Source organism: Hemicordylus capensis, chromosome 5 (genome assembly GCF_027244095.1).
Source record: "Hemicordylus capensis ecotype Gifberg chromosome 5, rHemCap1.1.pri, whole genome shotgun sequence".
Lineage (NCBI taxonomy): Eukaryota > Metazoa > Chordata > Lepidosauria > Squamata > Cordylidae > Hemicordylus > Hemicordylus capensis.
This window is the reverse complement of record NC_069661.1, coordinates 131,423,594-131,450,239: the sequence shown is the minus strand read 5'-3', so window position 1 is coordinate 131,450,239 and position 26,646 is coordinate 131,423,594. Positions and strand designations below refer to the sequence as shown.

The following is a 26,646-nucleotide window of genomic DNA, read 5'->3' as shown; positions in this document are numbered from 1 at the left end:
GCTGAACTGGGTGATCCAGTGCCTATGTTTGACATCAAAATGGGCCTATCTAAAAATAAGGTTTCTACATACTTGGGGGCTCTCCAAGTACGCAGAAGTATACTGGTGTGTAAATTGAAAACTAAGCTGCATAAATTATACAGATTATATTATCTTGGAAGTGGGGTATAGGACTATAGGAATATTCAACATGGAGTTCTTCACACAGGGCTTTTAAAGCCCTTTAGCTCACATCTCCTCTGGAATGGAGGGTGTGCGTTCACATATTGGGTAGATTTACCCAGAACGCCCTGTGAGCTATCGGGGAGCACTTCACACACACTTTGGGTTTTTCACTGTGTGTTAGAGTGCAGCTTGATTTGTATAAGAAATCCACTTTTTCTGTTGGGTTTTTGGGATAACTTTGAGTTCGCAGTAAAGCCTCACAGAAAACTTGCAGTAAAGCCTCACAGAAAACTTGCAGTAAAGCCTGCTGTGTGGAGAACTCGTATGAATGCGCTGTACCAGGAGGTTTCAGAAGTGGGGGAAAGGACACCTTTTTCTTTTCCCACTCTCCAAGGAACCCTTCCCCAAACCCTGACCCTGATATAAAGTGCTGAGATCAGGGCTAACCTGAGCCCTCTAGTATTATATAGCATAGCAGGGGAACTTTCAAGAAGATGGAAACAGGGTGGGGGAAATTCCTCTGCCATCAAATCTAACTTCAGGTGCTGCAAGCTGTAGATAACACTGCAAGGCTCCATTTCAGGCTGATTGAAGTTCTGAGCAGTTGCATCCCTGTGAACCATTATTTCTGTGTGAATAAGCATTCACTTCAACATACATTCTACAAATAAGGTAAATGAATTATTCCGCTGTAGAAGTTACCTCTCATTTTAAAAATTTAAATAAAATTTTGTTTATTAAAAGCAGAACAGTACATAGAATGATACCATAGATCACAAAATATATAACAAAAACAAAACCTTACACTTTAGCTTTCTAGAGATCAGTTCTCTATTATTATTAAAGATGTTACCTGTCCAAAACATTAACACAAACAAATCTAAGCACTTTATGAAAAACGTCTGGAAACACATCTTTCCATATCTGAATGTAACAAGCAGGTAATCCTTTAATCAGAATTTCAGTTTACTGATTAAATGGGGTATTTTTGAATACTTTTCTACTTTTACAATATGCATTAAGTCATCTTGTAAATAATTGTCAAATGATTTTCTAATACGCAAGAGGATACTAGTACTCCAGAACAGAATTGTTGACAATGACCATAATAAGCTGCAAGGCCTCCCCCCTTTTCCACCGTGAAGTGCACAAAAATAAAACGGGGGGAAATTTACACACAGAATGCACTCAATTTAGTTGCTTGAAACCATAGTTAGCTTTGAGATACAGGAATGCACAAGCTATTTCTGTATTCGAAGTGTTCGTCCGCTAGGGGCTAGTTCTCACTGAGGTGATAAACCTGTATCTCGCTGTACCACTTCAAACTGCAGGTGGGGGCTCATGTGAGAAAATGTTCCTGAACAGAAAACCTGCATGTCTAAGTAGAGCCACCTTCCTGACACCACAATTTCAAGGGGGGTTGTTGTAGAGGGCCTGGTCGAGATTATAAATGCTTCTCTGAGGGAGGGCAGGATACCTCCTTTTCTTAAGGAGGCAATTGTTAGACCACTTCTGAAGAAGCCTGCCTTGAGCAACTACAGGCCTGTCTCCAACCTTCCATGGCTGGGTAAGGTGATTCCGAGGGTGGTGGCCTCCCAACTCCAGACAGTCTTGGAGAAAGCTGATTATCTAGACCCGTGTCAGACTGGCTTTCGGGCAGGCTATGGGAGACTGCCTTGGTCGGCCTGATGGATGATCTCCAATTGGGAATTGACAGAGGAAGTGTGACTCTATTGGTCCTTTTGGACCTCTCATTGGTTTTCAGTACTATCGACCATAGTATCCTTCTGGAGCATCTGAGGGGGTTGGGAGTGGGAGGCATTGCTTTGAGGTAGTCCCACTCCTACCTCTCAGGCAGGTTCCCAATGGTGTCCCTTGGAGACTGTTCTTCAAAATCTGATCTTTTGTATGGTGTCCCTCAGGGCTGCATATTTTCTCCAATGTTGTTGTATTAAGTATTAGATATTATTGTATTAGAGATCTAATATCTTAGATATTATTAGATATCTTTACTTAATAACAACAATAAAAGAAACTAGCAAGCTTGACATCTCTGTAGTTTTTTAAAATGTACAAGTGAGTAGAAGCTACTTTCTTTGCCCTTTCTTCTGCTAAATCCTAATTAGTGCTTGAGTGAATGACTTCTCTTTGCAATTATTTGTAAAAACACTAAAATACTGGGAGCAAAGTATTTTAATATTTTTAATCTTATAAATGCTGTGTAGGTATTTGGGACCATCTGTGTGCTCCATATCCACAAATCCTCCTTTAAAAAGAAACAAAATCGATGTGTTTATAAAGGGGACGGGGTTGTAAGAAGAGAAGAATTCCCCTCCAGAGGTTGCTACACTTCTCCCAAAGGTGACAACTTTTAATTTCCTTCTTTTCCGAGTAGCGCAAAAAACCACCCCCAACCAAACAGTACTAGAAAATAAGCAGCAGATACAGATGGCAAAAGGCTGCCAGTAACCTTGGGACTTTGAATCTCTGCAAATGTTTGTTAGAGTGAAATTCTCCTCCATATCACCGAATAAGAATGAGCTGAGGTCACCCTTGGCAACAGCAGGCCTCTGTTTTTTTCCACACAAACAGCACAACATGGCAATGCGGGGTGGGGTGGGGGCGGGGAGGGAAAGGAATAAGGAATTAAGCGGGTGGGGATAATAGTTTGTTGTAAAGAACTCTTATGTATGTGTTTATCTTTATACACTGTTTGTTTTGTTTGCAAGTTTTGAGGATATAAATAGGCAAAGATTAAGGATGCTTTTGATTGCCCTCTCACATTGTAGTGTAACTGTTGGGCAGAAATTCCTTCTTATAATTGCTGCTGCTTCTTTTTTACTTGTCCAGTGATGCAGTCTATATTCTAGAACCAGCAAAACTGCCACAGACTTCAGCAGGAGATCTTGCTCAGGTTGTGCTTCTGTAAAACCTGGACTTGTGATGATTATGTTTCAAAGATAGGTAACAAGCAGACTGACTCAAAAAGGTTTTAACAAAATCCCTCAGGAAAAGGGTTATGAATAAACGTAACAGTCATGGGATAAGAGGATGGGTCCTCTTATAGACTGGTAAGTGGTTAAGAACAGGAAGCAGAAATAAACAAACAGTACTCACAGAGAATAAGCCACTTAATGGTGCAGCGGGGAAACCTTTGACTAACAAGCAGAAGGTTACAAGTTTGAATCCCTGCTGGTATGTTTCCCAGACGATGGGAAACACCTATATCGGGCAGAGGCAATATAGGCAGATGTTGAAAGGCATTATCTCATATTGTGTGGGAGGAGGCAATGGTAAACCCCTCCTGTATTCTACCAAAGAAAACCACAGGGTTCTGTGGGGTGCCAGGAGTCGACACCGACTAGATGGCACACTTTATCTTTACTCACAGAGGAGGAAACTGGATTTCCCCCAGGATCTATACTGAGACTTGTGCTTTTTAACTTGTGCATACATTATCTGAAGTTTAGGGGTAAGCAGCAAAGATGCCTAAATTTGCAGATTATACTAAACTATTTAGGGTGGCAACCCTCAAAACTGATTGCAAAGAGCTCTGAAAGGATCTCTCTAAAGTGGGGAATGGGCAACATAGTGGCAAATGCAGAGTCCTGTTCAAGTAACCCCTGCTAACTTGGCAAAGAGGCACCTTTTAACGTGGTGATTCTCTTTATTTATCAGGGGGAGAGTAACTGGCCCTATCCACCCCCAGCACAGTACCTCCAGTGAGTGTTGCTGGTGTCTATCTGATGTTTCTTTTAGATTGTGAGCCCTTTGGGGACAGGGATCCATCTTATTTATTTATCATTTCTCTGTGTAAATGGCCCTGAGCCATTTTTGGAAGGGCGGTATAGAAATCAAATGAATGAATAAACAAATAAAATGCAGAAATAACCTGTACTGAACCTCTTTTTTTTAAAGCGGTCATAGGAACATAGGAAGCTGTAATATACTGAGTCAGACCATTGGTCTATCTAGCTCAGTATTGTCTTCACAGACTGGCAGCACCTTCTCCAAGGCTGCAGGCAGAAATCTCTCTCAGGCCTATCTTGGAGAAGCCAGGGAGGGAACTTGACACCTTCTGCTGTTCCCAAAGCGGCTTCATCCCCTGAGGGGAAGATCTTACAGTGCTCACACTTCTAGTCTCCCATTCACATACAACCAGGGTGGACCCTGCTTAGCTAAGGGGACAAGTCATGCTTGCTACCACAAGACCAGCTCTCCTCTCATCTTAAATGACTGTATCTGTCTACACTCATAGGAATGTTGAACATAATGTTTGAATAGGGCTCTAGTGTTACTAGAGTTGGCACTTAAACCGAGTGCTACTTGGGCAGGAATGGAAATGGAGCAATGATAAGCTGTTGTTAACTTCCACAATATATTCTCCCTATAAGGGACAATGCAGGAGTTACTCTTACTTGTTTGTCTGTTACATATTTCTCAGAATTTCTAATACTATATTTGTGTGGTGTTGAGTGTGTGGTAGGATTAGGAGCCTATCTTGAGCACAGAAATGTATAGTTAATGCAATGAGAGATCTCATTGTTGAGGCCATTTCAAATTTACTGTGGTGTGATGCTGATTTCGTATAGAGTGCTTTTTCACAAACTAATACTTAAACCTATTATAAAGCCCTATTAAAGTTGGCAGTGTTAGTTTAAACACATGTCAAAATAATGTTTCTCAGCCTTCTGGTAGTTGGGGCATGCCCTTTTTCCTGAATCTCCCCCCCCCCCAAATTGAGTTAAGGCACTCTTCCTCTTGCATCTGAATTGCAGTACTGTATTTACTTGAATCCAAGACAAAATTTTCTTCCCCTAATATAAAAGTTTCTTTGATATTAGAAATCAGGAGGTCGTCTTAAATTCAGAGTCCTGTTCCTTTCAAATAAATGCAGATTTAACTTGTACTGAACCTCTGTTTTTTAAAGGGGTCATCTTAAATTCAGAGTCATCTTTGATTTAGGTAAATATGGTAGTAGTCGTACTTTGAGAGGTGTTTCTGCACAAGTAATTGTTCTGAGGCAGCTTCCTGATTGGAAGGATAGAAGAAGAGGTAGCCACCTTTGCCACTGGGTAATAATTCTGCATTTCACATTCCATGAGGAGATGGAGGAGAATGATCGGCCTCCAGGAGAGGCTAAACTGAAGGAGGCGAGGGCAGAGCAGACAGCCTCTTTTGTGGGGAGTACTCTGGGCTCCCGAGCCTATTAATGGTGCAATTTATTTCTTGTGGTACTCTAGCAATTCTCTTGCAGTATACAGTTTGGGGAATGACTGGCCTAAATTGCTTCACTCTGTATTTAAGGACAGAATTGCCAGAGGTGCTATGCGTGAGTGAAACAGCTTTATGATTGCCAAATGTGTAGGGAGGTGGTGGGGGGTTAGGGGCTATAATATAGCAAGGGAGCTATAATGTGATTGTTAGCAGAACTCTCTCATGAGTTTTCCTCCATAACTCAGCCACCCATGTTGTGTCTACCTCCCAGAATACAAGTACAAATAGAAACTTCGCTGGGAAGTCTGGGAAGATTAGTTGCTTTATTCTTTGTACAAATGTAAGTGGTAAGCGTTTAGTCAAACTTTTGTAGCTGCAAAGTAGGCATACCAGAAGTTGTTGGTTTTAAAAAAACCAAAAAATCTCTACCAATGACTGAAACCTGCAAATGATGGGATATGTCTGCCATCACATTACAGCATTTGTCTCTTCAGGGGAGTGATGTGCAGGGGCGGAACTTCCTGAGCACTTTTGGATGGCTGTACTTGTGTACAATTTTTTAAAAGGCAACATCTTACTAAAACTATAATTGTGATGATTATGTTGGGTTACCAGAGATGGGAAGAATACCAAATGCACTTCAAGTACATACAACTGTGTGCTGAGACCGACAAGAGGTACTGAGTACCTGGTACAGCTAAACCTCCAGGAATTCCCTGCTCATTTCTATGGCTTTAATCAGGACTGAGGTCTGAATTAGTATCCTCCAGGATTCTTCATTTTGTAAACGAATCCTAATTTGTATCAGTTTTTGAAAACATGATTTCAGGGGTTACTAGTAACTGTCCTGATCAATATGAATAATGTCCAGTAACAGGATTTAATTGCACTCCATTGCACGTGTCATCCTGTCTTCATTTTAGCTAGAATGTTTGCAGGATATGTTCGTGCTCTCAGGAAAATCCAACCTTTTGTCTACAAGTATTCTTGGGGTTTATGGATACAGCTGTCGGTTGCTGTCGTCCTGCTCACTGTGCTGTGGTGGTCTGCATTACTAGGTATCCAGATAATATGCAAAGTGCTGTCTTCTGTGCTTGGTTACATGCGTTCTTATGGCTAAATCAGCCCATGGGAAGCCCAGATTTGGCCACCTTCCCAGAGCACACAATTGTTCCTTGTCTCTCTTGAGGCTCTGAGTGTAGGGTTGCTTCTCTCCCTGAAATCATTAAAGCCAGACTGGTGATGAAAATGAAGGAATAGGTTTTGCTAGCAGATTAAGACACTGTGCAGGTGTGAGCTGGGTATTTATTTAATACCCACTTCTTATTTAATTCTTATTAAAAGAATTTATATTCTACCTTTCTTGAACCAGGTGGGCCTCCTTAGAGAGCCAGCGTGGTGTAGTGGTTAGAGTGCTGGGCTAGGACCGGGGAGACCCGAATTCAAATCCCCATTCAGCCATGAAACTAACTGGGTGACTCTGGGCCAGTCAATTCTCTCTCAGCCCAACCTACTTCACAGTTCATTGGTAGGCCTGCCTGTGTGAAAAGAGAAATCTTTATAGTACCCTCAAACCCTTCAGGGCTTTAAAGGTAAGAACCAGCACACTGAATTCTCCTTGAGAATGAACTGGCAGCCTGGGTAGACTAAATAATATCAAGTTATTTGCTCTGTCCACTTGGCCTCGGTCAGATGCCTGACAGCCACATTCTGGACCAGCTGAAGTTTCCAAACACCCTTCAAAGGGAGCTGCATGTAGAATGTATTATGACAGTCCAATTATGACAGTCTTGCTAAAGCATGAGTGATTGTGACCAGGTCATGATAACGTGCACTAGTTCTTGGTAGCTGGTGACGACACCTCTGTGTAACAAAGCTTATTCAGTTACATTGTGAATTCTGGGATGGGGTGGGGTTGGAGAAAGATTAGGCAGAATAATACAAATTGTTTTGTAGGAGGATCCAGTCAGGGAGAAGGAGTGACAAGCCATTCACTGTGTTCTGGACAAAGTTAAACAAAGAGCATGTAACATACTTGCATATCAAGTAATGCTGGTGTTGGCTTACAAGCTTGACTGGGAGTTTCTTAGTTTTAAAATGGAAGCTGGGGAAGTCAAGCTGGCCAAATCTTAACAAACATGGCTAATACAGACCAGGCTCATCGCTGTAATGATCACCTCACAAAAACCATTGTAGAATAAATCATTGCTTAGTAAATACAGCTCATGTGTGGTCTCAGGCCACCACATCATTTTTAACCAATATTCCTCAAAGTGTCAAGATGTTTTCTGCAAATCTGGTGCTGTAAGGATTCCGTTGGAACCTCTGTCAATTATGCATACTTTCCAGAAAGGCTTTAAATAGCGAATTAAGATATATATCTATATATTCATATCTCTCTATCTCTCTATCTATAGAGAGTGAGTGTGTGTGTGTGTGTGTGTGTGTGTGTGTGTGTGTGTGTGTGTGAGTGAGAGAGAGAGAGAGAGAGAGAGAGAGAGAGAGAGAGAGAGAAGATGTATGTATATATATAAAGAATAGAGTGGTGTTTTTCTTAATTGTGTTTTGATTTGTTGCAACTGTAAACTGACTTTCAGCCAGCAAGACTATGACAAACTGGGAGGAAAAATATTATAACTTGCCTTCATTTTGCCAAGAAATATCAAAACAATAAGAGCTTTGTCATGGCAGAGGGGGCTCAGTTAGTCTTGTCATGATGATATGTGGTGCTTTGGTAAACATACCACCTTCCACTGGGAAAACCAGGCCCATTTAGTAGTTGAGATGCAAATCCTTTATAAGTTTGCTTTAGTAATAACAGATGATTGTGGTCACATAATTGACTCCTGTAGTGGTGATGGGTTCTGTCTAATTTTACTGTTGGGCTTTAACATTAGGGAATAGGGAAATAGATTTTGACACACTGAGTCATTCAGCCTGGGCACTGTGGTAGCCCTAGTCTTCCTGCTCTTATTTGCTGCGATTTACTTTCTTCTCTCTAACTTTCTTATCTTCTCTCTCCTTCCCTAAGTAGGCCCCTAGCCATAAGCTTTTGATTTTGATTTGGTACTGGCCAATAGCCAGACATTTTATAGCAAGGGAGCCACAAGGGTATATGAATCAACTCAATGTGAGTCGTAAATTGATGAGAAATGGCAAAAACCTTAGCAATTGGAGGGCTATTGTTTCATGTAGTGAGATACTTTATACATTTTGGCCAGATTTTCACGTTGAGTTGTTTACATTGTATGAATGAAATCTTTACTTTTTGTCCACCATATCTTTATCTTTATCTTCAACTTTACCCTATCTTCCTGGAACTTCAAAATAGTATATGCATTCAGTGACAGTGACCAGAGCAGGTAACTGGTAGCTCTGTCTCACTTCCACTGGGGTATTATGCAAATAGTTTCAAACCCATGGTCAAAAGAATTATGGAAGATAGGTGTTATTTTATGTGACAGAATTGTATACTGTAGCTGTCACATGTGATTGCTTGAAAGAGAACCACCACCCCCCTCCCAGAACATGGTAGGCTTTCACATTAAAGTGTGCCGTTGAGTTGGTGTTGACTTATGGCGACCACAGAGCCCTGTGGTTAGGACCATAGGAAGCTGCAATATACTGAGTCAGACCATTGGTCTATCTAGCTCAGTATTGTCTTCACAGACTGGCAGCACCTTCTCCAAGGTTGCAGGCAGGAATCTCTCAGCCCTATCTTGGAGGTGCCAGGGCAGCTCCATCCCCTGAAGGGAATATCTTACAGTGCTCACACTTCTAGTCTCCCATTCACATACAACCAGGGTGGACCCTGCTTAACTAAGGGGACAAGTCATGCTTGCTACCGTAAGACCAGCTCTCCTCCTCTTTAGCAAGTAGAGAAGTCCACTAGAAACCAATGGACAAACTCCTGAAATTAGCAACTGAGAAATTTTATGGGAATTGCAGTTGTTGGCAAAATGTTTGGAGCCAAAATCGTGTTTTGATTCATCAGAACAGTAAGTTGGCTAAAGTGTCTAAATTTAATTACCTAAAGTCTTACCTAACAGGGTTATAAACTGTCCCGTATTGAAACCTGAAGATTCTCAACACCAGATCTCAACTGCCCCTGCTGCATGTCAATGAGCTCAAAATTCCACTCAGAGTTTCAAGAATGGAAGAGTTGGTCTCCCGATTGGGGCCTTCTCCAAACCAATGAGGTGTTCCATTGCGCTGGTCCTGCCATGAGCCAGGCTAAGGAAACTGCTTCTGGCGGACAATTTTAGGCAACACCAAAGATCGCAAAATTGTCCATTATTTAATTTACTGTTAGAGAGGTACCATTTGGATTTTCGCCTAAGGTATCAAAATGTCTCTGGAGACACAAGAGGATTACATGAAGCTGCCTTCTGGCTCAACTAGGCCAGTATTGTCCACCCTGACTTAGGCAGCTGCTTTCCTTGGTCTCTGGTAGAGACCTTTTCCAGACAGTAGTGATAGAACCTGGTATGTAGGGATGTGCACCGGACCGGTCCGGTACCGGCCTCGGAACCGGTCCGGATTGGGGCTGGTCCAGCGGAGGTGGGGTATGGAGCGTTAAGGGCGGGGGGGGTAGTACTTACCCCTCCCGCCGCTTTTCCCTCTCCGGCACACGACTTTTTTGCAAAGTTTTTGGGGTGGCAGCATTCCTCCCTGCCGCCCCTGCCCCCGTCATTGCCCGGCAAAAAAGGAAGTTGAGTGTACGCATGCGCCCGTTGCGGCACGCACGTGCCCGTCGCCACCATGCACATGCACACGCAATGTGCGGCGTGTGCGCGGCGGCACCAATAGGCGCGTGCCACAACGGGCACATGCGTACACTCAACTTCCTTTTTTGCTGGGCAGCGATGGGGGCAGGGGCAGCAAGGAGGAACGCTGCTACTCCAAAAACTTTGCAAAAAAGTCGAGCGCCAGAGGGGGGAAAGCGGCAGGAGGGGTAAGTACTACCCCCCGCCCTTAAAGCTCCATACCCCCCATTGCCGGACCGCACCTCCGTGGTTCCGTGCACATCCCTACTGGTATGTTCTGCAGTACAAGGGAATGAAGCCCTGTTAACTGAGCAAAGAGGCACCTTTTAAAGCTGTGATTCTCTGGAGCTTTCCCAGACAGCAGGCTTTACTGAGAGGCTTTACTGCAAATCCGAAGTTGCCCCCCCCCAACCAATGCAAAAAGTGGATTTGGTTTATAGGAAGGGTTTACCATTGCCATTTCCTGTGCAGCATGAGATGATGCCTTTCAGCATTTTCCTATATCGCTGCTGACTGATATACACATTTCCCATAGTCTGGGAAACATACCAGCGGGGATTCGAACTGGCAACCTCTGGCTTGCTAGTCAAGTCATTTCCCTGCTGAGCCATTAGGTGGCTGGGCCTTCACATTAGCTGACCCATAAAAGGCTTGTGAGCTTGTGAAAGAATTGGGAGGAAGCCGGTCCTGACAGTCATCTAATTTGAGGGTGAGAGTAGTCACTAAGTAGGCAGAGCCTTTATTCACCCCAATATCAAGAACTGCTAATGGCCGGTGGGGGTGGGGGGGCAGACCCTTATCTTTCAGTATACCGGAGAGATCCCAGGAAGCAGATTATTTGCTCCAACAACTTCTTCCTGAGTTTAATTACTCCTCTCTGGCTTCAGCCCTTTCCTGAGGAGTAGATAGCATTAAAGGGGCAGTTCTCTGACCTGCAGCCTAGCTCTCAGTTGCCTCTCTGCTAGTTCCCACTGGATGTGCTGCCTGTGTTAGTGAGCAAGCACTGAATGTCTGAAACTTTGGTTTCAAAAGGCCCAGCCTTTTGGGGGATCTGGCTTAGGGGTTGCTATCTCTGGGAGCCCTGGCTTGGAGATCTCGGACTCCAAGGGAGGAGCTCCACTTGAACCAAGATGAAACCAGACTGCTGGCACTTAAAATCAAAAAGGTCACAGAGCAGCTTTTAAAATGATGCCTTGGGGATTGCTGACAGGAACCAATCAATCATTGTTTCACTCAAAGATCAAATACAATGCCAACAGGAACTGGGTGGTATCTGGTTTGGCAAGCAAAATCCTCTAAAGTGCAAGGCTGGAAACCTTTCAGATAAACCAGAAGGGGACAGAGTAGAACCAGGAGTAGAGCAGTCAAAAACACATGACAGCTGGTCAAATGACAGTATTATTATTATTATTATTATTATTATTATTATTAATTCAATTTCTATACTGCCCTTCCAAAAATGGCTCAGGGCAGTTTACAAAAAGAAATAACAAACAAATAACATGGCTCCCCATCCCCAAAGGGCTCACAATCTAAAAAGAAACACAAGATAGACACCAGCAACACTCACTGGAAGTACTGTGCTGGGGGTGGCTAGGGCCAGTTACTCTCCCCCTGCTAAATAAAGGGAATCACCACAGTAAAAGGTGCCTCTTTGCCCAGTTAGCAGGGGTAGGAAGATAGCACTCGCCAACACCAGTTAAGAGACTCAGCATATAGGTATTTATATATCAATGCCAGAAGCCTCTGACCCAAGATGGGTGAGCTGCTTTAGATATAGCGGGCATAACAGAAACCTGGTAGAACAGGGAGAACCAGTGGGACACTGTTAATTCTGGATACAAACTCTACAGAAAGGATAGGGAGGGGAGGATTGAGGTGGAGTAGCCCTGTATGTTAAAGAAGAGATAGAATCCAACAAGCTAGAAAACCTAGGAGTCCTCCATAGAATCATTATGGGCGACAATACAAAGACTGAAACAAAATGTGTTACTAGGGACGTGCTATCGCCCTCCAAATCAAAATGCTGACAGTGACCTGGAGCTGGAGAAGCAAATCAAAGTGGCGTCGCAGAGAGACAGAGCTGTAATAATGGTTGACTTCAATTACCCACACATGGATCTGAATTAAATTTATCTGCGGGTATTGGCAGAGAGGCCAAATTTCTAGACATGTTAAATGACTGTGCCTTAGAACAATTGGTCGCAGAACCAACCAGAGAGATGGCGACCTTGGACAATCCTGAGTGGTGCCCAGGACCTGGTGTAAGATGTCAGAGTTGTAGAGCCGTTGGGGAACAGTGACCATAGTGTGATCCAATTCAGCTTGTATGTGAGTGGAGCATTGCCAAGGAAGTCAAATACAGATGCATTGGACTTCAGAAGAGGAAACTTCTCAAAAATGAGGGGAGTGGTAAAAAGTCATATATTCATCATATTCATATAAAAAGGAAGCTGAAAGGGGAAGTCAGGAGGGTCAGATCACTCTAGAAAGCATGGAACTTATTCAGAACCACAATAACAGAAGCTAGATTGGAATTTATACCAAGAAGGAGAAAAGGTACCACTAAGTTCAGGATGATGCCAGCTTGGCTAACAAACAGTCAGTAAAGCTATAAAAGGAAAGAACACTTCTTTCAGAAAATGGGAGTCCTGTCCAAATGAAGAGAATGGAAATAAACTCTAGCAAAATATATGCAAGGAGACAATAAGGAGTGGGAAAAGAGAGTTTGAGGAGTATATAGCTAGGTGTCAAGGGGACTAACATTACTTCTTTAAATTTATCAGAAGTGGAAAAGCTGCCAGGGATGCTGTTGGACTCTTGGATAAGGAGGGTGTGAAAGGGATTATTAAAGAGGATAAGGAGATTGCAGAGAAGCTGAATGAGTTCTTTGTATCTATCTTCATGGAGGTACTGAGCTTCTCAGGCTTTGAGGCTGAAAAACTGGGCCAATTTGAAGTGATTCAAGAGCATGTTCTAAACTGTTTTGATAACTAAAATGTAACATATTACTAGGACCAGATGGCATTCACCCAGGAGTTATGAAGGAATTCAGATGTGAAATTGTTGATCTCCTAGCAAAAATATGGAACGTCCCTATAGTTAGGCTCTGTACCAGAGGACTGGAAAATAGCTAATATAACTCCCATTTTCAACAAGGGATCCAGGGGGGATCTGGGAAACTATAGGCCAGTTAGTTTAACTTGCTCTTCTGTGCCAGGTAAATTGATGGAAAGCATACACAAGGACAAATTTGTTTAACATAGAAGAGCAGGCCTTGCTGAAGGAGAACCAGCATGGCTTCTCAAGGGCAAGTCTTGGCTCTTTAACCTTTTGGAGTTGTTTGAGAGTGTCAACAGACATGTGGCTAAAGATGATCCGGTTGACATAGTATTGTTGGACTTCCAAAAAACTTTGAACAAAGTTCCTCGCCAAAGACTCTTGAGTAAACTTAGCAGTCATGGGATAAGGGGACAAGTTCATTGTGGATTCATAACTGGTTGAAGGACAGGAAACAAAGGGTATGTATAAACGGACAATTCTCCCAATGAAGGGAAGTAAAAAGTGCCCGCCCCCAGGGATCTGTACTGGGACTAAAGCTCTTTAACTTGTTCATGAATGATCTAGAAGTTGGGGTAAGCAGCAAACTGGCCAAATTTGCAGATGAGACTAAACCATTTAGGGTAGTGAAATCTATAATTGATTGTGAGGAGCTCCAACAGGATCTCTGCAAACTGGGAGAGTGGGTGACAAAATGGCAATTATGGTTCAATGAAAGCAAGTATTAGATGATACATATTGGGGCAAAAAACACCCCAAACCCCAACTTCACATATACACTAATGGGGTCTGAGCTGTCAGTGACTGACCAGGAGAGATATCTTGGGGTCGTGGTGGACAGCTCATTGAAAGTGTCAACTCAGTCTGCGGCAGCTGTGAAAAAGGCCAATTCCATGCTAGAGATCTTTAGGAAAGGGATTGTAAATAAAAATGCTAATATTAGAATGCCCTTATACAAATATGGTGCTGCCAAATTTGGAGTACTGCATACAGTTCTGGTCACTATTTCTTAAGAAAGACATTGTAGAACTGGAAAAGGCGCAGAAGAAGACAACCAAGCTGATCAGGGGCCTGGAGCACCTTCCTTATGAGGCAAGGCTACACTACCTGGGGCTTTTTAGTTTGGGGGAAAAGGTGAATGTGGGGAGATATAATAGAGATGTATAAAATTATGCATGGAGTAGAGAGTGTGGACAGAGAAAATTTTCTCCCTCTCTCACAACACTAGAACCATAGGTCATCCCATGAAACTGAAGGCCAGGAAATTTAGTATTTTTTTCACACAGTTCATAATCGATCAATGGAATTCTCTGCCATGGGATGTGGTGATGGCCACTAGCCTGGATGGCAAATTCATGGAGGACAGGTCTATCAATGGCTGCTAGTTTGGTGGCTATAAGCCACCTCCAGGCTCAGAGGTAACAAGATGCCTCTAAATACCAGTTGCAGGGGAGCAACAGCAGGAGAGAGGGCATGCCTTCACCTCTTGCCTGTGGGCTTCTCAGAGGCATCTGGTGGGCCACTGTGGGAAACAGGATGCTAGACTAGATAGTCCTTGGGCCTGATCCAGCAGGTCTGTTCTTATGGTTGCTACCTATTGGGTTCAGGTTCAGGCAGGGCCACAGGCCTTTGTAACTGGTGTCACTGGCCTACCTAGCCTGGCTTGTCCATCTCCCTCTGTATCACTGTTTAGATTATTGCTTGTCCCTGGGATTGTGGTAGGTATGGAGCATGTACATAAGTATATAAAAGGGGAAAGAGGCTTTTATCAGCTTTACAGGTCAAGAGCACTTGCTGGGAAAATATGTGATCATTGCTCCAGTGATGTTGAACACTTTAAGACGGGCAGAGGAGTTGTTTGTAAAGAACTACAGTTGCTCCACCATGAACTATCATCTGGGAAAGATGTAAAATCAGGGAAAGTGCTGCAACAATTCTCAGAGCTCTTGCTTTGTAAGTAAGACCATACACAAAAAGGCTGATCCCTTTACTAGTTGTAGTTTGCTGCAGTATAGTATTGCTCTACTATATTGCTATACTATATAGTAGTATACTATATTGCTATCAAGGATCTTGGAACAGCTTTTAAAAAGATTGCCAAAAAGCAGGAACACAACCAAAGTTAGCTTTTGAAATACGCTAAAGAGAAACAAATTTTTATGTTAAAGGCATCCTCCAGTCACAGTTAGTCAGGACTAAGTCCCATGGAAAGTAAGGGCATTTAAGTCAGCCATAATTAATTAGTCTCATTGATTTCAGTTTTGCTTAGATATAGCTAACTACACTTGATGTTGCCCTAGGTCAGTGTTTTCCCAACCTTTCTCCCAGAGGCATCTTGGATTAAGGGTGAAAATGAGGCGCACTGCTTCCACCTCCCCCCACCCACCTACCCACCCACCTACCTTTTTTGTTTGTTTGTTTTTGCAACACTTCCTTCCCTCTTCATTATAGGGCAAGTTATTTCCAAACACAGGAATGCTTTGCAGCTGACACACTCCTTTATGCTTGAGAAGGGGGGAAACCACCTTCTCTGTGATCAAAGGAATGAGTTAGCTGTAAAGCCAGGAGTTTAAACTCCCTGTGTTTGGAGCTCAGCTGACTTGCCCCATAAGGTACAGGGAAGGAGGCACCCCCTTACCAGTCATAAAGAAGTTTGCGAACTCTCAGCTTTTGCACCTGACTTGCACCTTTATGCATCAAGAAGAGGACTTCCCAGTGCGCATTATGGGGTTAGTCAGCTGTAGAGCAGGGAACGTGATGTAGTGGTTAGAGTGCTGGACTAGGACCGGGGAGACCCGAGTTCAACTCCCCATTCAGCCATGATACTAGCTGGGTGACTCTGGGCCAGTCACTTCTCTCTCAGCCTAACCTACTTCACAGGGTTGTTGTGAGGAGAAACTCAAGTATGTAGTACACCGCTCTGGGCTCCTTGGAGGAAGAGCGGGATATAAATGTAATAAATTAATAAATAATAAATAAAATAAAATTCGCAGCCTACTCAGAGCCATTCAGCATGGCACACTAGTTGGCAATACTGCCCTAAGTTTTTGTATCTTACATTATATAAGGGGTGGAGGTGTAAAGCCTAGTGAAAAGTCAAAGGGACACGGCGTGAAGTGTGACAGCTGCTCTGTAGGTTGCTTAGGGTTTCTAAAAGCTGTCCAGAACTGGAACTTAATGAAATTGTTGGGAGTTTGAATTCACTGTGACCCGTCATCTAGTTTCAATCTTGATGGTTCGTTTATCAGTCTTAGTGGGAAATCTCTTACGGCTTCATTGGTTATGAACATTTCCTGACAATAGCCAGAAGCACAACTGCCAATACCTACAAAGCAGATTTTATCAGCAGGTTCCTCAAGAAGAACGTGAAGAGCGTGGCTGGTTCTGCCATATGTCAGAGAGGGAGATTTTCAGATCTTGAGGCTGTTTGAGGGGAATTAATTTGAACTGGGCTTTGAAGCACATGTATAGTGTTGTGGTTAGAGTGTTGGACTAGGACTGGGAAGACCAGAGTTCGAATCCCCGTTCAATCATGAAACTCACTGGGTGACTCTAGGCCTGCCATGTATCCCTCAGCCTAACCTACCTCACAGGGTTGTTGTGAGGATAAAAATAACCATGTACTGAGCTCCTCTGAGCTTCTTGGAGGAAGAGCGGGATATACATGTAAAAATAAAAAATAAAAATAAATTAAAAACCTCCCTCACACAACCAAGGGATGTCTGACACTGTCAAGATGTGACATTGCAGTGGGCATGCTCTCACAGTATGACCGATCCTAACTGCATGCTGCAGCTGGGTTTCATCCAAAGCAGCCCAATGTGTGTTATCCAGTTATATGGTAGGGCATAACTGACAGGCCTTTTAATAAGCTGAAGAAATGACAATAATGTAGAAATGGAACTGTCATTCTGAATTCCTCCTTAAAGGTAGGACCTGATGTTTTGAAAATCATCCTAGCCCTGTCTGAAAGAAGGTAGTTGTGGTAGGCCGGGGCTGATGAAGTCCAATCAGGTGGCGACAGGCAAAGAGGCCGAGAACAGAACAAGGAGGAAACTAATAGAGCACAGAACTGTATAATGGGCTGGGAAAGCATGGTCAGGAAAAAGACTGCTGTTCCAGCACCAGTTGACTGCAATGAAGGAGCCTGCCTCCTATTGCTTGGTGCTACTCATTCTCATCTCCAACAGCTGTGCGTCTTCCTGTGATCTCCTCCTGAGGAGATCTCGCCTGGCCCACTTCGCAGGCCGCACACTTCCAACAGTGCTGTAGGGATGGGCCCGGACAGGTCTGGAGGCCATTGAAAAGGCCTCCAGACCGGTCCGGACCTGGGTGGTTCGGATTGGGGGTGGGGGGTCGCTTTAAGAGCGGCGGGAGGGTTTACTTATCCCTCCAGCCGCTTTCCTGCTTGCCGCCATAAACATACGAGTAATTGGGGCAGCAGGATACCTCCCTGCCGTCCCTTCCCCGACGTTACTTGCAAAACCTCCCAGGAGTGCATTGCGTGCGTGCGCGCACGTCACAGATACAAGCGCGCGCTTCATGTCGCTGTGACGTGGGTGCGCAATACACTCCTGGGAGGTTTTGCAAGTAATGTCGGGGAAGGGGTGGCAGGGAGGTATCCTGCCACCCCAATTACTTGTATGTTTACGGTGGCAAGCGGGAAAGCGGCGGGAGGGGTAAGTAAACCCTCCCGCCGCTCTTAAAGCAACCCCCCCACCCCAGTGCCAGACCGCAGTTGGCGGTTCCGTGCACACCCCTGCAGTGCTGCCACAGCTGAGCCCCTGGGTTTGATGGCAGTTTTGTCTCTGGGGGGAGATCATAGTGGTTCCCCAGCAGGGGCTGTTCTCGGGAACTCTAGAATAGGGTCTTCCCCCAGTATAGTTCTGTCCAAGCATTCTCTATAGCTGTGAGGGGTAGGCCCAAGTAAAGGGAGGACCTCTGGCTCTGGAACAGGGGTTCTGCTGGCCACTGACGCCTTCTCCGAGGACTCCCCTGAGTCCTGTTTGAGAGGATTCCTGATGACCCAGGATGTACATCATATAATGTGTTCTGCTTTTGGATGGTCTTGTCCTATTTGCTAGTTCTACGGTTAGGCATTTCAATAGCTTATATTGATTCTCCTAGGTCTTCTTAGTGGACAGACATCGCCTACCAGTCTTAAAGTGGAGAAGCTGGACTCTCAGCAAGTTCTACAGCTCTGCCTCCGATATCAAGACCATCTTCACCAATGTGCAGAAGCAGTGGCCTTTGATCAGAATGCTTTAGTCAAACGGATCAAAGAGGTAGGGAACATAGTGCAGCTGGAGGGGGACAGGGCGGATTGGGATCAAGTGGAATTGTGTTAAATATACATTTTTGTTTTGAGGCCAGGAGAAATGTATGTCTTTCAGCTGCTGTCTTTACTTTTCCAACATGTAGCACTTCCTTTTTAACGTCACAGATGAAAATGAATATATATTTATCCTAGCTGTTCTCATTGTGTCTATGACATCCCATCTTAGTTCTCATAACGGGTTCAGTAGAATCCTCTGCAGGGTTGAGCCCGACACATTGGCTCTTTTAGCCTTCTTGTATTCAGTAGCTGATGTCTTGTCTGTGCCTATGTAAGCAAAGTGTGTGTGCAGCACTAGAGCCCATGCTTCTGACGTGGTTGTACCAGAGTGGGGGAGCAATTTTTGCTGATCCCCCACCCCATGTGACCTCCTCCTGGTTGCTCAGAGCACTTCGGGAAAAGGGGAGTTGAGAAAAAAATCACATCCCTGCACGAACACCCACATTTCAGAAATGCAGACCCTAGCACTGTGCATATGATTTGTTTTCTTTTTATTTTTTTTTTTTGGTTTCATGAGTACGGTCATGATGTCAGGCCCCTATCAACAACTTAATTTAAATCTGAGTTCTCTTGCTCCCTCCTACTTATCCTTTCCTCTGTCATTCTGCTGCATCATCATTTCATAATTCCCTTGAATAATACTGAATTTTAGTGGTCCCGTGTGTATCAATTTAACTGAAAAACCAAGCCACTCAGAAATAAAATAATTGTGCATACACTTTTTTCTTTTTCTTTTCTTTTTTTCTTTTTTCTTCGCTCTGGAAACTCTGACACAAGTTAGCCCAGATTAGGACTATTGTTCCAGGCTGGCTAGAAACCTGAACAGGAGCACATCTTTTTGAGGCTGGGGATACTCTATAACATTTCATTGCAGGTGTTTGCATTTTCCTTCTCCTTCCCTTCATCCTGCTGTTTCCTTCTCTCTCTAGTCCCCACCCATTTTCTATTGTAGCACCTTTGCATATGAAATCCCCTTATTGGCTCCATTCTTTCCATCAGTGAAAGATTTCACTGATTATATTTCTCTCCTCTCTCCCCACCCCAGATTTTCAATTTATGCTGGGAGTTTGCCAGTCTGAGCACACAGCATGCCGGCCAGGTTGGAAACTGCATCTGACCTGTTTCCAGGAGAAAGCTGGACCTGATCCTTAGAAAAGTATAGGGAGAATCTATAGCTCACTTTGGAGCACAGGCTTTGCATGCCAGAGGTCATAGATCTAGTCCTTGGCATGTCCAATAAAAAGGCTATCAAGCAGCACGGCTAGGAAAGTTGTGCCTGAGTCCTTGGGAGTGCCAGTGCTGTGCTAGATTGTCCACTAGTTTGAGTCAGAATAAGGCAGTCCCAGATGCCCCTTATCACCTTTGGAAGTGAAAACGGAAACCTAACATGCATTAAGGTTCTGTTTCACCAGTAGTGCTGCCCCAGAATGTTAATGCTACATGTTTCCTCTTGTTAAGCCTTGTGGATAGCCAAAAGGCAGGAGATATCTATAGATCTCCTGTATATATATCTATCTCCTGCCTTTTGGCTATCCACAAGGCTTAACAAGAGGAAACATGTAGCATTCACATTATATATATATACACATACGTGAAACTCGAAAAATTAGAATATCGTGCAAAAGTTCATTAATTTCAGTAATGCAAATTAAAAGGTGAAACTGATATATGAGACAGACACATTACATGCAAAGCGAGATAAGTCAAGCCTTAATTTGTTATAATTGCGATGATCATGGCATACAGCTCATGAGAACCCCAAATCCACAATCCCAGAAAATTAGAATATTCACCTGTATATAAAAATTAGAATATTCACCTGTATATAAAACAAGCTGCTGCACCCACCCAGGCTCCTCCTAGCTGCTCCCCACTCCATGAAAACCTCCTCCTATCAGCTATGACAGGCATCCTCAAACTGCGGCCCTCCAGATGTTGCTGAACTACAACTCCCAGCATCCCTAGACACAATTTTTTGTGGCTGGGTATGCTGGAAGTTGTAGTTCAGCAACATCTGGAGGGCCGCAGTTTGGGGATGCCTGAGTTATGATATCAAAATGGACCCCTCAGGTTCAGATGCTAAATACATGGAATGAAGTAACATCCGATATTCAGTCTTCCTACCTGCATTCCCCTAGTTTTTCTCATGTCTATTATGTTTTTCCTATCATGTCTACTTTAGTTTATAGGCCCCTCTAAAGGCATGGACCTCTGTCCAATTTCTTATTTTTATGTACAGCACTGATCTGTTGTAGATGCTTTATGAACATTGCATCCATTCCAATGAATGCTGCTTAGACTTGCATTGTTAGGCATGTCTACTTTTATTATGTAAATAGCTAAATTTATTAATGATTCTGTATAATCTGTTCTAAAGATGCAGACATGATATGTGTGCCACTGGAGTATCTCTGGCTGACTTCCCAGTGCACAGTAGAATGGAACACTTAAAAAAAACAACCCACCTATGAACAGCAATATGTTAAATTTGTTGGGTGATTGCTTAATCTTTACTTGCTTTTCAAGCTCTGATTCACAGTTAGTGTGACTCAGAATTCAAAACTTCCATATGGTTGGCTGGACAGTAGATATTATTCATTGCCTTCTTTTGAGCGGCAATGATTTCATGACGTTCTAAATCCCAAATGATATGAGAACCATTTAAAAAAGCACAGATGCATGTGCACACTTTTTTGTTCAACAAAATGTCTTGTAGCCAGCTAATTATGTAAAGTGTAAATATATTTGCAGATGGTGGTGACTCAGATTACTTATATCCAGCAATGCCTTTAATTGCCAGCTTGATGAAGCTATGTTACTTTTTTAAAAGTCTAACCGTTTTGACATTCATGTTATCTTTCTCCCTATTTTGGTGGCTGCTCTTGCCTGTGGTTGGGTTGGTTTAGGGTTAGCAGGGAAAACATCCTGTGCAGTTAGTTAATTATAGTTAATAAATGGGCTTGCTTGCCCATTTCTTTTGTGGGTTGGGTGGTAGGTAGCACCCATCATGCCCTACCACCTTACCCAGTTTGGTGTCCCTAGGAGCTACCCATTGGGAATGGTGGGGTGTTTCAGGTTTCCCCATTGTTCCCTATGGCCAAAACACTCAAAATGTTTCGAGTTTGTTTTGTCGAAACAGCCAGATCTCAACCACAGTTTTTGATTAAAGGTTTCAGCTGTTTGCGTTTGTTTTAAGCTCAAAACAGAAGAAAGAGTAAAATTTGATGAGCTACTCTTTGTGTGGTGCTGCAGAAGCTAGTACAAGTGAACACCAGCTAAATGCAGTAGTAATGGAGGAGGGAGGATTCTGCTGGTGCTAAGAAAAGGATTGCTGCTTAGCTCCAGGGGTATGAATTATAATACTATTGTGCCATTTTTAAACAAGAAGTTCTGGTAAGAACTAATCTGCCTACCTTCTTTTCACTATAATTGTAGCAAATTGGTGCATGGAAATTTCTTTTTCTGACTCAGGTCAGTCACTAAATAAACTGGCTGAACTGGTTTTAATCAGCTCTTAGCAGCCTTCTCTGTCAGCTAGCTCAGAAATGACTCCTATCAATGATGAGTCATTTCCGTAGCATGCTCAGAGACACTGCTTACGAATGATGAAAAATCCTTAACTTTCAAAATCCAGAAAGCTAAGAAAATTCTGGTCAACCCAGAAGTTCTGGTAGGTTACTGCTGCCACCAAGCACCCTAAAGCTTTCAGAGAATCCAACCATTGGACTAGACTATTGTAGTCCAGAGTCTCTCTGTAACTGATCATTGGAGTAAAAATGCTCCCCCTTGCTAATAGGTAAGAATAAATTATTAGCTGGCCAAGCTCTTAATTATTAGCTGGCCAAGCTCTTTTGAGATGTGTTTTCACCAGAGAAATCCCCCCTGCTGGCCTTCCCCTTTCTCCTGCTGGGTTAATAGCCAACACTTGGAGGCTTGTAAAAGATAAAAACAGAGTAGGGGAGGGGAAGACATTTTATTAAAATTACTACAGACTAGTTCCGTCTGAGGATTTTAACTTTTTAGACACTTTTTTGAAATCTTAGTTACTTGGTTGCAAAGAACAGATATTTAGGAAAATGCAAAGCACGCACACACAAAGAAATATAAATTCCTGACATGAAGTCTGACTAAACACTCTAAATCTGACTAAATACTATGCTAAATTCCTGAAGCCAAAGATCCTGGCTTCCCTCCTTTGAACTCACCAAACTCATGATGAGAACCAAGCCATTCTGTTGCAGCAAAACTCCATTGCCGCATGTCCTCCTCCATGTTCCCAGCACATACTTGCTTTCTCCTTCCCAGAATCCCCCCTGCAGCTCTCAGGTCCCACCCACTTCATGGACTGATTCATTGAGCCCTGGAGTTCACCAGCCTGTCAGTCAAGACAAGGGTTCACTTCCTGTTAACTCTTTAGAGGGTGGGGAGAGTGGTCACTACAGTAATCGTAACTGATAATTACCATCTTCACAAATTAGCCCACACCTGCCTCAAATGTTCATGCATCCACCATTTTCAGTTAGGGTGAATGACATAAGCACGAACTACACCAATGAGGTGTCCCTATGTGTCACTACAATTGTACCAAAATTGGTTCAAATCGGTCCAAGAATTGTGAAGTTGATAGGAACACGGACACACACACATGGAGGTTGCTAGGAGCTGATCTCATAAGCTTGCTTTCCTTAAGGAGAGGTAAGCTAAGAAATTGAAGATGATGGAACAAAGACTTGCTATTGCCTCATATAGCTACGAAAACTGCATGTAGCTCAGCTGGTATAATTTTGGACCACTTTCTTGTGGCTAAAGGGTTGGCTTTGGTCATGATTCAACAGAAATATATGCATGGATGAGGGAGAATTGTGTGCCGGCACAGCCAGACGCTTCTTTGAAGTCTTTCACTTTGGCTGTTCACACTGCTGAGATGACAAGTTGCTTTTGAAGTTAAAATGTGGCAGTGTGAGCAGCTGAGGCACACATTTTGAAGAAACCTTTGACTAGGTTCTCTCCCCCACCCATCCCCATACATATTTGTAGGTTTGTTAGATCCTGGCGTACGTAAAGACTTCCTGACATGAGAAGCTGGTTCCTCCAGAAATCTTGAGTGCATTCCCAAACTTTAGGCAGTCTTTTATGTCATTGTTGCTGGTTTACCTCTCACTAAGTTTATGAGGTACTTTACTGCTGAAGTGACCATTGGAATAAGCTATTGGTGTTGCGAGAGCATGTGTGCAAACACACCCTCGGATGGGTAATAGCAATCGCTAGTTATGCAGTGTATACTTGACTGATTGGTTAGAAACCTTTTGCTTGATTTTAAAAGGTGACACCAGACTTCTAAAAATACCTATTTTGTTTTTAGTGCAAATACTTACAAAAACCATTGGTGGCAGGCTTCATCTTAAGAGACAGTGCTCTCCTATCCTCTCTCTCATGCAGAAGGGCATCCTTCTTATAAGATGGTACCTATGGCCTAACATGTATGTGTATCAATATGTACTTGTTCTGGAATTATTTTTTGCATACAGGCAAACCTCATTATCCGCAGAAATGCTATTTGCGGTTGTCAAATATTTAATTAATTGATTTAATTAATTAATTAACTGACATATTTTTATACTGCCCAAAACTTGTGTCTTTGGACGGTTTGCAACAAAACAAAATAAATGACAGCAAAAAAAAGTTAAAAACATTAGTTAAAATAAATGACAGCAAAAAAAGTTAAAAACATTGCTACAATTTAAAATTTTAAAACAATGTTAAAACTATTAAAATAGTATTTGATTAAAAGTCTGGATGAACAGATGCGTCTTTTAAGATTTTTTTAAAATTGTCCAAGATGGGGAGGCTCTTATTTCAGCAGGGAGCACATTCCAAAGTTTCAGTGCAGCAGCGGAGAAGGTCCCTGAGTAGCCACCAGACGAGCCAGTAGCAAATACAGTTGGACCTCTCCTGATGATCTCAATGGGTGATGGGATTCATAACTAATAAGACATTCTCTTAAATACCCAGGGCCCAAGCTATTTAGGGCTTTATAGGTTATAACCTGCACCTTGTATTTTGCGTGGAAACATATCGGCAGCCAGTCTCTTTCTTTCAATACGGGAGTAATATGGTCTCTCCGAGATGACCCAGAGACCAACCTGACTGCCGCATTCTGAACCAGCTGTAATTTCCGGACTACATACAAAGGTAGCCCCACATAGAGCACATTCCAGTAATCCAGTTTGGAAGTTACCAGCATATGTACCACTGTTCTGAGGTTATCTCAAGAAATGGATGCAGCTGGCATATCACCCAAAGCTGATAGTAGGCACCCTGGCCACCACCTTAACCTGGGACACCAGGGAGAGGCTTGGAAACAGCAACACCCCCAGACTGCATACCTGTTCCTTCCGGGGAAGTGTGACCCCATCCAGAACCAGCAGATCAAACTCACCTCTCAAGTTTCGACCCCGCACAATGAGTACCTCCGTTGTATCTGGATTCAGTCTGTTTGTTTTCTCTCATCCAGCCCACCGCCACCTCCTGGCAGGCATTTGGGGAGGTTATGCCATCTCCTGATGATGCATGGAAAAATAGATTTGGGTGTCATCAGCATTCTGATAACACCCTGCACCAAATCTCCTGATGATCAATCCCAGTGGTTTCTTGTAGATGTTAAACAACATCGGAGACAATATGGAGCACTGAGGGACACCATATGAAAGGTAGGAGCAGAACCACCGCAAAGCAGTTCCCCCACTCCCAACCTCCTTGATAGTATCGTTGATAGTTGATAGTATCGAAAGCTGCCAAGAGGTCCAAAAGAACCAACAGAGTCACACTCTCTCTGTCAATTCCCAATTGGAGATTATCCATCAGGCCGACCAAGGCAGTCTGCACCCCATAGTCTGCCCGAAAGCCAGTTTGAAATGGTTTCCTCCAAGACTGTCTGGAGCTGGGAGGCCACCAGCTGCTCAATTACCTTGCCCAAACATGGAAGGTTGGAGATAGGCCTATAGTTACTCAACTCTGAGAGATCCAAGGCAGGCTGCTTCAGAAGTGGTCTAATAATTGCTTCCTTAAGAGATACCCAAGCTTCTAATCCGTGGATACGAAATAGTTAAAACCTATGTACCCGTGGTTCCTAGAATGTGGGAAATGACTGGGTCATTTCTGGCCACCATTTTGTCTGTGGGAGCCATTTTGTGGCTCATTTTGGCATAAATAAATAAATGGAAAAAATCTGACTTTGGGAGACTCTGAGGGGCATTGCTGGATGCCAGGAGACCCTTGGAGCACAATAGGGCACTTTATTTGGCCTGGTTTCACTGTTTGGATTTTTTTTAAATTGAGAACCTAACCCCTGTGTTCCCATAGACTCAATGACTCATATGTGCTTTCATTATCCGCGATAATCTGGGGAAATTGAGCCCCTGCCGATAATGAGGTCCACCTGTATACACGTTTAATCAATTACATGATTTAAATGCATTCAGCCAGGAGGGCTGCTGCAATCTTGTGCTGAAGGAGCACCACGAGCCCCTCTACTGCAGTACACAGTCCCTCTAGTGTGAGCCAGGCCCTCCATGTGAATGGTCAATTGAGCAGTCTGAATAGTCAGCCAGTGGCTATGGTAAAATTGCTTGGGGGAGGCAAACTCCTCCGTTCACCCGAGGGTCTGGTTCACATTGGAGGCTGTGTAGGGGAACGCAGGAGCTTGCCTCCCCCAAGCTGTCTTACTGTAGCCTCTAGCTTACTATTCAGACTGGGACGAAGACTTAATTCTTTGCCTGTGAACAGGGCCTGGTGTGTATGTGCTGCTGTAATGGACTCATTGAGCTCTTTTAAAAATTGACTGTTGCCTGCTGAAGGAATGGATCTGATTCACTTCAACTGAATGCCTACAAAATAAATAGCATTCACTCTTATAATGCTTCCCCCACACACACCTTTAAAACGTGAAAAGGAAAATAGTTCTCAAGATCACTGTTATGTCCGTTTACTTTTAGGAATGAAGATGTATGTGGATTGGGTGGGGAGCAGGACAAGGCTTGGAGGAATAACACCCTTGGGGAAGATAATGATTAGTCATCTTGATGTGCTGGAAGAAACCCAGGA

The 26,646-nt window shown here is 43.4% G+C and overlaps 1 protein-coding gene across 4 annotated transcripts in view; it reads left to right on the top strand.

Moving 5' to 3' along the window:
- The window catches only part of BORCS5 (BLOC-1 related complex subunit 5), a 57,756-nt gene that overhangs the window by 17,819 nt on the left and 13,291 nt on the right, over positions 1-26,646 (top strand). For all 4 annotated transcript variants that reach the window (XR_008308052.1, XM_053253303.1, XM_053253301.1 and 1 more), the window contains exon 3: positions 18,336-18,493. Coding sequence is in view for 3 of the 4 variants with exons in the window: in XM_053253303.1 (XP_053109278.1) it covers positions 18,336-18,493 (158 nt within the window). In the remaining variant the exon portion in view is untranslated. The remainder of the gene's footprint in view (positions 1-18,335; positions 18,494-26,646) is intronic.